Below are 12,878 nucleotides of genomic sequence, written 5' to 3' on the forward strand. Positions count from 1 at the left end.
CACTGGAGAACAGCACCATTTGCTTGTTTAGAGTTGAAACGTCATTCAAACATTGTTTATACTGTTTAATGATATTGGCATCTGATAGGCTGAACTAAGGAAGGCTTTAGAGTAGGTAGCCACTGCTCTCCTGAATTAGATGAATATGTACATGGACAGTTGTAACAAGTAGTTATCCCACGCACTTTGAATGCAGCTCGCTGTGACTTTAGATTTTCCAACTATAATATGTAAAACAAATAGTACAGAACAAATCATTAAAAATGGTCCCAAAACCTGATTTGCATCGACTTTCCCAGTCATATCAACGTCAAGTCCACGTCTGGGAAATTGTTTGGTTTTTGGAGCGCTCTGGGTTATTTTTGTGAAGTTTGATTATTAACCTGCTGGCTTAAATCAGAACTTGTAATTTGAAAAATGGCCTGTTGGATGATAAGAACAGCTGTATCCTTACGCATATTGGTTTCAATTTTTCTTTGTTTACAGTGAGCCACCTTTTCACCTGACAAGACGAGGGTGGGGGGAGTTTCCTGTCCGATTTCAGATACATTTTAAGGATCCCAGAAACAAAAGGATTGATATTATTCACCATCTAAAGGTACATCTTTGAATGTACTGTCACAGCTTTTATTAAAAAAACTTGGTGCTGCACGGACGTTTCTTTAGGTGAAATGAGATAGTGCTCTGTTTTTTTGGTTTTTTTTTTTGCCTTTCTGATTTTGCAGGGTACTTTTAGTACAATACACAACCTTGACTTTTCAGCAGTCTACAAAGCTAGTTTCCCTTGACAAATAATGCCATTTTTGCTTACAAATGATTATCCTCATAGAATTTACAATTTACACAATTTTTAAATTAAAAAATACAGTTTGTGTGTGTGGGGGGTATACACTTGATAATGGAAAGTCAAGATATGAATGCTACTCCTAATGATGTCTTTAGTTGAGGTTTATGATTTTATCGGAGTATACAGCGTTTTTAATTGCCATTTTAATTGGCATCCCATTGTGAAAGGCTGTGATTTTCTTTCAGCTAATTAATTATTTTTTTTTTTTTTTTTTTTTTTTTTTTTTTGTGCAGCTGGATAGAACTTACACTGGTTTGCAGACACTCGGGGCAGAAACGGTAAGATTTATTTAAATACTGATGTATGTATGTTGGCAGAATAGTCTCATTTCTTCTGGTTAGTGTTCGCTGGAAGTGGGTACTACTATTGTCTATAATAAGGGCAGCCATCTAACTTAGCACTGCATTCATGGCACCAAAAAAGCTCAATGGTTTACAATGAAAATTCCAAATAGTGTGTACTGTACGTTGATTAGGACCACAGAATGCAAAAATAACCATGTAATGAACGAGGGACGCATCTGAGATGGACTATAGACAAACAGGCTATTGGTACATTCAGATAGGTGTGTGGATAATTAACACATTTCTCTTAATGTGACCGTTTAGAGACCATTCACACTTCATCAATTAGGAGTGGAGTCCACACTCCAGAAGTAGCATTAGAGTGAATCTCAGATGTATTCTGCATTTGAAGATATTGCTAGACAAAACATTGTCATTGCATTTATGAGGTTTCTTTTAGTATTTCTAAATTCAGCACTAATTTTTGTTTTAATAAGGTTTTGTATGGAATTTGGGAAAAAAAAAAGAAATGCATTTATTTTTCTAGCTCCATGGTCTTGGAATTAACTTCACTTAACTGACAAGTTTATGTAGCCGAGACATGATTTTGTTGTGACCGACCTAAATAATTTTTGGTCTGATTAAAATTGTTTGTAGTAGTTGTGCTAATTTGAGTTTGTGTGTTTGTTGTATTATATGCTACCTTCTTGACCAGGTCTCCCTGGAAAAAGAGATTTGTCTGATTGATTCAATCACAAAAATATAAAAAGATGGGAAGTCTTGCTGCATAAACAGATTCAAAAGTAATATTAATCCTGTTACATCGAAAAGCAATTTTTTTTGTTTAGCGTCCTTAAACAGTGGAGCAAAGTTTGTAATGCACAAGTAGAATACAAGCCAAGATTTCCCTGATCTCAAAAGCTGGTTTATTTCTGATAAACCAGCTTTTGAGGTCAATCGATATATTTTTTTTTATTATGATGACTGTAGCAACGTGATTAACAGTGTACAGGTGCAGGAATGCTGCAGTGATCAATGAACAGACAGACAGCGACAATCCAGGTTCAATGTTATTTATTTTTATAATCCAAAGTCTGATGACTAAATGGCAGTAAACAATAACAATGAGAAACAGGCAATACAGCGGCGTGTATTGCACTGTTTTAGTCCACGGTTTGGTCCTGAAATAATAGCCCTGATCTTAAACACCCACATGTAACACAAAACACAAACACAAGTCCACAGTGCATGATAAAGTGCTCGTGGTGCAAATAGTTATTCGTGAAACAAATTGCAGTGTAGTCCGGGTGCTGGCCTCTGGCGACAGCTTCGGATCGTGTCAGCCTTCTAATAACAACAAACGGTATTTTTAATAACGACAAAACAAACAAAACACTCACGATAATAGCACAGGTCTTTCCTTCCAGTTCAGCTAAACCATAACAAGGAACAGATGACTTCGCTACGCCTGCTTTTGTACTGTCAATCATGAACTCTTGGTTAACTAGTGCAACTGCTCCTACAATCCGGGGCTGCCACGTTGTTTCCCTTCCGGGTCGATGATTTAGTGTATAGTAGCTCCACCCCCTTTCTAGATGACAGACTTCCTTCTAACCCTGGGAATGAATGGTCTGGCCATCCAGTCCAGGGCACTCTCTTCCCTTTACACAGCACCCTTACAGGTTGGGAGAGAGATTTATCACCAAGAATCATTCTGTCTCTGTCACAATGACTTGCTTTCAAGCGTCACAGAAGTGGGCTCCTTCTGATCATTTTTTTATTTTAAAACTTCATAGCAAAACCAACGGAGGTAACAAAGTACTGAAGCACGTTTTGTTTTTGATGCAACAGGTAGTGGATGTGGAACTGCATCGGCACTCTTTGGGGGAGGAGTATGTTTCCTTCCCCTGCTCTTCAGCGCAGCCGCCCTCTCATCAGCCTCTTGTGTCCTCCTCCTCATCCTCCACTCAGCTGGCTTCTGGGTTCGCTGCAGCAGGCCGGACCTCCTCTCCTGTCAAACTCACTCAGGAGGCCCTGGGGGCTTCTGACAAAGGTGAGAAGGCAGATATCTCTTTCTAAAACCCAAGGCCACTGATTTGTATTAACTTTTTTATTTTTATGTAGATAAACTATATACGATTGTGTTCCGTTGCCAGTTTTTGATGGTCTACATTCCTTTCTGTAATATAAGTGATCATTTAATGAAGGACCATTTTGTTGAAAGACAAGAATGAAGGAAGGAAGGTTATGCATTCATGCCAACTATGAAACACACTTGTTCTTCATGCTAGAAGCATTTGGTGAACTACAATGAGCTATGTTTTGTGTTGGATCTTGTATCACGATGCAAATGATACATACCTCTATTCGATAACATATGTCAATGCATTATTATACAGCTTCTTTACCCCTTATTGCTCCTCATCCATTGACATCTGCTCCTTTATAGTTCTTCTGTAAGACTGTCGCACTGAGTTTGAAACCGCAAGGGAATGGTATGATTGGTACCACAAAAGCACTACTTGTAGTCCATGAAATGTCAAATAACTGATTTACAGGTGGTCTGACAATGTATCTTACTATTACGTTTCATTTTTTGTAACGGGAATTTTAATTTGATAGTGCTGTTTATGGTTAATCCATCATCTCTTTATGTGAACAACAGCAATTTACACCCGAATAGTGTAATTTATCCCACTGTGCTTTACCATAATAAAAAAGCCATTACATAAATGCAGGTTCAAAGTAGGTGGTCATAAATCTCTATTTTGTGTATATAGGGTGACCTTTTACTAAATACTTGTAGTATTGTAACACCATAACCCAATAAAGATTTTCTTTTGACATTTTAGGACACTATTGTGTTTGAGGTTGTTCTTTAATAAGCAATCCAATTGAGGTGGAGGCCAGATTTAGATATTAAATAAATAATGTCTTTCAAGCAAATGCAATGTAGCTTATCCCTGTGATTAATGCTGTACATACAGTATGCAGGATCAGATTACAGGACTATGGGAAGCCGCTTTATTTAGTTTTGCAGGTTTTTTTTGCTGTAGTTTTAGTTTCATTAATTCTAGAGATCACTTGAAATACAGCTCTGCCCTATAAATTGCTTCCAAATTAACGTTGCCTTTTCCTTTTGACCTTATTCTAGGATTTCCGATTAAAAGTGAAGTTGGGAGGTCCACTGCTTACACTTTCCACTCTTCTGAACGTACTCCTTCAAGACCGAAACCCACTGAAAAAATCACTCTGGGTTCCCACGGCAACTCCGCTTTTCAGCCAATCACAGCAAGCTGTAAGATAGTATCTCAGGGACAGACTCCCAACCCAGCGGAGTCCCCTGGAAAGTCCTTCCAGCCGATCACCATGAGCTGCAAGATTGTGTCAGGTAACACCGCATCCAATGAAATCATAAAAGGGGCGCTACAAAATATATTGTTGTTAAATTCTTCAAATGTAAAGGATTGCTGATCTAAATACCGCTGTCATTATTAAATAGTGATTAAGTATTAACAGACAGAAAATCACTAAAGACACTTGCATACCTTGTTAAAGGTTTTATTTTCATAACCTTGTCTCGGTGTCCTGTTTGAATTAGCTAGACAGTGGCAGTATTTATGGAACTATGTTAGCTACAATCACTTTAATAAATCTCTTTCAGCTAAAAGGCAGTTGAACATGTAACGTAAATATGTCGTAAAAAAATGTGATTCATAAAAGCAATTGACCTTGTTTTTTGCTAATCGTAGTCAATTATCAGCAGGTAATGATCGGTCATACAGAAATCTATGCAAATTATTATTTTTCCCAGACTAGTGATCAATTTCAATTATACCCTTCCTTTCTTTAATACAAGTACCAAAACACAGAAAGTGTGATAAAGAGTGTAATTATGTTATGCCAAAACTGTCTCAAAATGAATTATCATTTTCACTGTTTTTGTTTATTTGGTACTTCTTATAAGCGGCTACATAATTAAATATAATCCTGTCTCTAGTCACCAATTTAATCCTAGTGGGGGATAAGTGTAGTTTTGCTTACTCCCAGAGAGGAAGCATGAAAGTGCATTGCAAGCTGAAGTGCTTTGAATTATATTTGCTTTTGAGATGTAAATTGTCTAATTCGTATTACTAGGGGCTTATTTCTTATCTTCAGATAGAGATACCATAAATGTACTTAAATATTTGATTTATAGTTTATTTTCTTTCAAAAGCTGTCTGTTCATAATACAGACATTTCTTTTGCTATTTTAAGCATAAAAAATCAAACCTTCAAAACACAGAATTCAATAGCCAAATTATTATTATTATTATTATTATTATTATTATTATTGAATAAACTGTGACCTTTGTCCAAGGAGACTTACAGGTGTTATAGGGCAATACAAGATCACAGTGCAAAAACAATATTTAATTACAGTGTAGTTTACACCAAGTGCAAATACTACTTGAATGCAATATGAGATACGAAGTAACAAGTTAGGATTAAAACAATTTGTATTTACAATGACATAATAGTAGTGCAGTAGTGAAAGGATAGTGCATAAGCTGAGAATCCAGTAACATGGTGCTTAGAACAGGCAAGTCCAGTGCATAGTAGAAGGGGTAGATTAAGAGATCTACAAGTGCAGTCAAAACAGGTGTTTTGAGGCGGCGGAAGGCAGTGAGAGACAGAGCAGTCCTGAAGTTCTCCGGTAGTTGGTTCCACCACGGGGGGGTTGGGGAAGAGAAGGAGCGGGCACAGGAGGATGGACAGTGGAGAGAGGAGCATGACCAGTCGGCCTGTAGAGGAGGAGCGCAGAGGCCGAGAGGGGGTGTAGGGAGAAACAAGGGATTGGAGGTAGGAGGGAGCAGTGAGTTGAGCACTGCTCAGCCAGCATACAGCTTGCAGATATTTAACGCTGCTGTTTATTTCTTTATTTTTACAGGCTCTCCGATCTCAACTCCTAGCCATTCCCCCCTGCCCCGCACCTCTACCTCAACACCAGTGCACATGAAACACAACTCCTCCGTGATCAATAACCCCTATATCATTGTGGACAAGCCCGGGCAGATGATTGGTAAGGCAACAGTGACACCAGTTAAATAGCGACCCCTTCAGTTTCACAGAATTATAGCATAGCACAACAAATCCAAAACCCTTACTGGTATTCTCATAGCCTTTTATCTCTATTGAGACTATCACTACATTCACTTTGCAGAAGGACGTCCCATAGGTATAAATAAGTATGTATTCTACTTTGATCAGATCTTCCAGTATCAATAAATCCCCATGTTCTCTTTGGGAATACTAAGGTTGTGATAGCTTGTTATTACAAAAAAAACCCACTGGCAGTATGTGGTGGACTTTTGATTAAACAAAGTGGAGGACAACAGATTTGACTAAACAAAGCAGAAGTCAGTCTGTTTGTGTAATACTGAAATCTTATAAAACTTGTTATCAGGATTTAGCTTTGCTGAAAACTTGTAGCAACGACTGTAACATGGTAACATGCACTGCCCTCCCAAATAATTGGAACAGAACTACTAGGGATGGGGTTTTGTCTCTCCTTGTACACCATTCAGACTCCTTACTAAATATCTTGGTATCACTGAATACATAATCTTCTCCTCTTTTAATATAAGACATATCAACCCCTAAGTGTTCATACCAGTGAGACCCCTGCTGAAAAACTTTGGGATTGATGAAAAACCTAACCTAGACCACTAGATTTTGGGCAAGGGGGAGGGTGCTGGTGACAGATCAAGATTTTTGCACATGGCTGACAGCTACACCACTGACCTAGACTTAAGAGATATGCACACTGGGTGCGAAGCAAATGACCTGAATACAGCATGAGTACATACAGAAAAACACAACTGTAGCTAGTCAAATGAAACAAAAAAATACTGTCTGCTTTTGCTCCTTTTGTGGAGACGAAATAAAATAAATAAAACAAACAGTCACACACTAAAAAAAAAAAATTTAACAGTGAATGTTTATATGTGATCTGGTTTAACATGCAAGTTAATCAAAAAGAATACATCAACACAGTTCTTTGTGAATACTGAGAGAATTAGTTTAATATACTTTTTTTTATTGCTTTTCAGTTTTAATAAAATCTTCAGTTAGTGTGTGAATGATGATGATGATGATTATTATTATTATTATTATTATTATTATTATTATTATTATTATTATTATTGTTGGTCAACATTGTTAAAACAAAGAAGCGTCGTTTTACAGAAATACAAAACCAGTGTGTGGTGCTCCCCATCACTTTGACTAAAATTAAGATGAAATAACGAGAGGTAGACATACCGTCAATTTTCAATTGTTCTGTTATTTCTTACCATATGACGTCTTTCTTTTTATTGTCTTTATAACCACTGACAGTGGCATCATAAAGAACATTTTTTTCGTCTTTAATAATTAAATTCTCATTGATGCCCGTTTCTCTCTTATTTCTGTGGTAATTTCTGTGTGAACGAGACAGTGACAGCCTGTCCTTCAACTGTCTGAGTAATGACGTGTTGTGTACAGAAACATTGAAGGCTCGTGCAGACAAACTGTCAGTTTGCGACAAGGCAATTCTAACTTTGGTGTAAGGGGGGAGTTTGAGTAGCTGCTACAGTAATGTACACCTCTTCATGGTGATCCCCCTTCCCCCCTGCATGAAATAATATGCTTGGACAGTTGTATTGGATTTACTGCTGTGTCATGTATAAAGGGTTTCACAGCCTCACAAACAATAACAAACTTATGCACAAACATCCAAACCATTGCAGGTGCATGAGACTCTCAAAATTGTGCAAAACCGTGAGCTGCATGGGTAAACCTTGAGATTTGACATCTGATGACGTATTACAAGTGGAGTCATTCCCCAAAATGTTATTAAATTAGTACCTTGACAGAACAACTTAGGCCAGTGGTTCCCAAACTTTTTTTGCTGCGCCCCCCTTCAGAGATATTATTTTATTGCCGCGCCCCCTTCCCCCCCTAGTAAACAGTACAATATTAAAATAAATGTGATTTTTCTAAAAATAGCATTTATTAGCACAGGAAAAATAAACAATTAAGGAGTACACCAAAGCAAAACACAATAACAAAATCTCTCTGTGCTAAATTCCATTCTACCTCTCGCTCTCACTGAGACAGCCTGTCTGTCACTCACTCGCTCTCCCACTGCGCTCATGCATGCACTCCTATTGATCTTTTCACATTAAACCGTGCCCTTCATCCACCTTCACCAAACCCAGACAATGTTGTAATATATACATTTTGAAGATAGATACACTTTATTACAATCACTATTCGTAATTGTATTAACAACAATACGTAGTCACTTATTCTCGTTCTTCATTCCACATTTAAATAGAAAGGACATGGAGGATTAAAGCCCATTTAAAATAGTTTCACAGCCAAACCCTGTAAATTAAACTGATCGTGCTATTGTTATTAGTAGTATTGTTATTACAGTATACCTTTTATTTATATCACGGTCTGGTTTTACTAGTAGTAACGCCCTTGGTGCTTAATCTACAACCATTGAAACACTTTTAAATCATCCAAGTCCTTTAATTTCGCTTTTGACAAAAGCGGAATAAAGAACGAGAAAACGAGGGTGCAACATTTTAATAACTGACTAGTCTATTAATGTTAAAGCAATTACGAATAGAAATTGTAATATTTGTCCAGCCTATGTTTTTTTTAATAACGTTATAAAATATTTATTTCAGAAAATGTTGCATCCTCGTTGTCCGTTTTCTGAATGGAGCAAAACGCATAAATTAAACTAAAACTTTAGGCAAGACCTCACCCACCCTATTTATAAACTACAGGTCCATCTAAATGTATTTTTTTTTTTGTGAACAAAACGTAAAATGTTCTGCTGCACTTTGTAGGAACAATTGCCATGATTAGCCCCACAATTTTCAAATCAAGGAGATCTGGGCTGGACCATAGAATCAGAGCCGCAATAGGTCTAAAACAACACAAACTACGCATGTGGATGGGGATTGGTCAGATTAAACATGATCTCTGTCTGGGTAGTTGATCAGTCAATCATCCTGGAGGCGGGCCCACTGAGTCTGCCACTTACCGCTGAGCTTTTACAATCGTCAATAAGTCAGAAAAAAGTATTTTACAGTCAGGTATTAGCGCCCCCTTAATATCCTCAACTCCACAGTTTGAAAACCTGTATCACAGTGAATGCTGTCTTGGCAGTTATTTCTGAGAAAATGAAGAAAAACCATCCCACCAACTGTCCTCCATTGGTAGTAAATGAATAATATTTTGGGAAACACCATTTGTGAGATGGCCTTCTCATTAAATTAGTTTTGCATATTTGCATTAAAGAGGAGGTTATTGGTGTTTTGTAAGGAAGGGGGTGAGGTAAAAGAGCAACAAAAACCCCATGCCCAATTGTTCTGTTCTAAGGTTGCTTTTCCAATAATTTGCAAAAAGACAAATCCGGTTAACCTCTTGGTAAGGTTTTGAAAAACCACGTACCCAGTTAATTAACTAAAAGCCACGTATTACACATTGACTTACAGTTTTAAAACAGTTGAAGAGCTAGGGGCTTAACTGTCATTTCAAAATTAATTCACGATTTGTTTGAATGTTTTTTGAACTAGGAAGTCCAACTGGCAAACAGACAAGTATTTCTCAAGCCTCCCAAGGAGCCAAATCACCAGCACCAAAGATCCATGGAAACAGTTTTATATCCTCCTCTGCTGTGAAGGTAGGTCTCCCTTCCCAGCCACGGGACTTCTTTCTGTAGATGGCCTGGGTTTGTACACCATTCTTCTGTGATTAGTTTTGTGTTGGCAGCTGTTGCATTATATTGGGAAACCACTAGAGACAACAGCATGCTTATATTTCATACAGTTATACAAATAACTGCATCTTCTCAAGCATGGAAATGTTTCTTGCAATGTTTTACGAAACCAGAAACATTAATAGTGCATAGGGAGAAATTATGCAGAAAGTTAAATTCAGCACATTTGATTAAACTTTGCATAGGACGTGCATTGGACTCATAGTGAAATAGAATATGCATTGATGTCGAAAGAAACCAGTTAAGGTAGTTATGTATACAGATTCAGACAGTGTAATCTGACATTAGGGCAACAAATGTCATACATTGTATTGCTATTACCATCAAAAGAACCAAGATCCTGGGCAGGCTTAAAACCTAGACATATTGTGTGTCAGTCATTTCCAAAGAACTTGATATCGGTGCAGAATGACAAGGGAGTGGGTGGAGAGCCTGGGCTTAGACTGGGGCTCAATTTCAGATTGACATTTTTTATTTGTTTTGATAAAGCTGTCTTCTAATCTTAAATCTTTCCCTCTCTCTTTTCTAAAGGCTTAGATAAAAGGAGAGCTAATACATTGCTTTAGTGGCAGAATTGCTGCATGACTTGAATTATTGGGCATAATTCCTTTTGTCTGTTAAATTTATACACATGCCTCTGTGCAAAATTGAGTACACTTTTGTTGCATAGTTTCATAGTGTTTTTTTTTTTAATTTTTATCAACACATTTAAAAAATAAAATTAAAAAAAAAAAAATTCTATGCAAATCTCATAGTGTGCTGTTGTCTTAGTGATGTGTTCTCCCGAATGTTTTTTGTGTTTAAATAACTTAAAAGTATAAAGCTAAACAATAATGTTTACCTTTTATTGACAGGAAGAATCTCTGTTTGCAGCCATGCCCCCTCTCTGCCCTATTGGAAGCCAGGCCAAGGTACAGAGCCCCAAGCCTGTCTCTGGTGGACTTGGTGCCTTCACAAAGGTAAGCTGGTGTATATCAGCACTGTGCGTTTTGTGTGGAGTGTTTATCAACTCAACTACAGAAATAGATTGGGTGGGTGTGGCAAAGTGGGTAAGTGAGTGCAGGTGTAGGCAGAAGTACAGAAGGAACAGACAGACAATGATATCCAGGTGCAAGAGTGTTTATTGAATTAACCATGTCCAATGCCTGACGGCAAACAACTGTAAATAACAAATATTGTAATGTGATACAGCGGCATGTAACACTTTATTTAGGTTTGACCTGCAACCAAAGTCCCGTTCTTTTACACCGACATGTAACACAAAACACATACACAGGTCCTACAGTTCCTACAGTTAGTAGTCTTAGAAAATAAACAAACAAACAGTTTACTAGACAAACGAACAAAACACAACTCACGTTTAATCACTGGTTCTCCTTTTAGGTTTGTTTCTAACCATTTACCAAATGGACAGATTACTTTCACTACGACCCATATTTGTACCCTCCCTCATGACCCGTTAGTTAACAAGCGCATCCGCTTCTCCAATCCGCGGATGCCATGCCATTTCCTGTCCGGGTCACTGAGTTCAGGTACCGTCTTCTACATGGCCTACTTCCACCTAACCCTGGGAATAAATTATCATACAGTTTAGTCCAGGGTATTCTTTTCCCTTTACACAGTGCCCTCACAAGTCAGGTGGGAGATCTAACACCAAGAATCATTCAATCTCTGTCACAGTGGGTTATTTTTGTTTTATGAGATGTCTTTGTATCATGTACATTTATAAAAGGTTACAATAGAACCTCAAAATTATGAAACTGATCAGTCAGCTGAACACACCGATTGAAACCAGTAATTGGAGCTCCTGGCAACTAAAAACATGAAGATGAATACAGCTCTCCATGCTTATTTTTATTTTGTTATTATTAAGCATCCCTGTAGGACGGCACCGTTTCTACTTCAGCTGCTAGTATCTCTTAAACTATTTCTATGCTGACTTCATGTTATCAGTGTAATGAAAACCACTTGGGCAAAATCTAGCTGCATTCTTCACTTTGCGCTTTTACTTTAAAAGGGTGTAATAATAGGGGTGCCTTTTTTTCTAGATGAAAAAGAACAGAAGCTTTGAGATATCAGACACCTTGTTAGTGGCTTCATATTTTCACTGTTGTTTAAGCCAGGGCTTTATAAAATGTTTGAAGTTTGGACAAGAAAGACTGGACCAGACCAAAATTAAGTGAAATCTTATAGTACATGAATTAGGCAGAAGGTCCAAGTCCACTTAGACATTTTGCTTGTTTGGCGTAATCCTAAGGATTTATCATTTTAAATAATACTAGATGAGCCTGTAACTAAAATGAACTATGAGGCTCAAGGTAACCTAATATTCTTAAATAGATATTATTGAATTAGTAGTTCCTGGAAAGTTCCATACTTATACTAATTCAACATGGCAGCAAGATTGTTAGGTAACTGTTGTAGTTGTTCTTGAAGGATAAAGAATAGCTAGGGTGAAAATCTTTCTTATATAAATAATAAGTGTGAAGACTATATAGTATGTAACAGGGTAATTAAAGAAAAAAAAAGCTTGTAAATCTATTATGACACAAATGAATTTAAAATACACAAATGTTTTGTCTTTATCTCTTATAAAACTTCATTTCTGACGATTAGGCCCATTGAAAAGACAACAAAAAAAAATAAGTTGCCCAGTGCAGCACCATCCCATCAATCTTACAGACTCGTTTTGAAGGTTTCTTTTCCAAGATCTTTTGCGGCATCAGTATGAACAAGTTCCCCCACTGTTTTGTTGCTGCCAGGTATTTTAATACACTGTGTTCTTCAAGGAATTGGCCTGCCATAAGCATAGTAGCTACAGGGTTTGCCTTTACAGTTCTGGCCTAGTTTTTCCTTTTCAGTCGAGGTCGAGGTTGATTAATGACGGAAGGCTGCATGTTTGGACAGGAAGTAGCTTTGATGTCTG

At 37.4% G+C, this 12,878-nt stretch overlaps 1 protein-coding gene across 2 annotated transcripts in view; it reads left to right on the plus strand.

Annotated features, from left to right (window-relative positions):
* LOC121322963 (YEATS domain-containing protein 2-like) overlaps positions 1-12,878 on the plus strand; it is a 57,310-nt gene that overhangs the window by 13,049 nt on the left and 31,383 nt on the right. For both annotated transcript variants that reach the window (XM_041263624.1, XM_041263625.1), the window contains exons 8-14: positions 487-598; positions 1,081-1,125; positions 2,983-3,184; positions 4,286-4,522; positions 6,062-6,193; positions 9,750-9,856; positions 10,807-10,911. In XM_041263624.1, coding sequence (XP_041119558.1) covers positions 487-598; positions 1,081-1,125; positions 2,983-3,184; positions 4,286-4,522; positions 6,062-6,193; positions 9,750-9,856; positions 10,807-10,911 — 940 coding nt within the window. The remainder of the gene's footprint in view (positions 1-486; positions 599-1,080; positions 1,126-2,982; positions 3,185-4,285; positions 4,523-6,061; positions 6,194-9,749; positions 9,857-10,806; positions 10,912-12,878) is intronic.

The sequence above is a fragment of the Polyodon spathula genome, chromosome 11 (assembly GCF_017654505.1).
Source record: "Polyodon spathula isolate WHYD16114869_AA chromosome 11, ASM1765450v1, whole genome shotgun sequence".
Taxonomy (NCBI): domain Eukaryota; kingdom Metazoa; phylum Chordata; class Actinopteri; order Acipenseriformes; family Polyodontidae; genus Polyodon; species Polyodon spathula.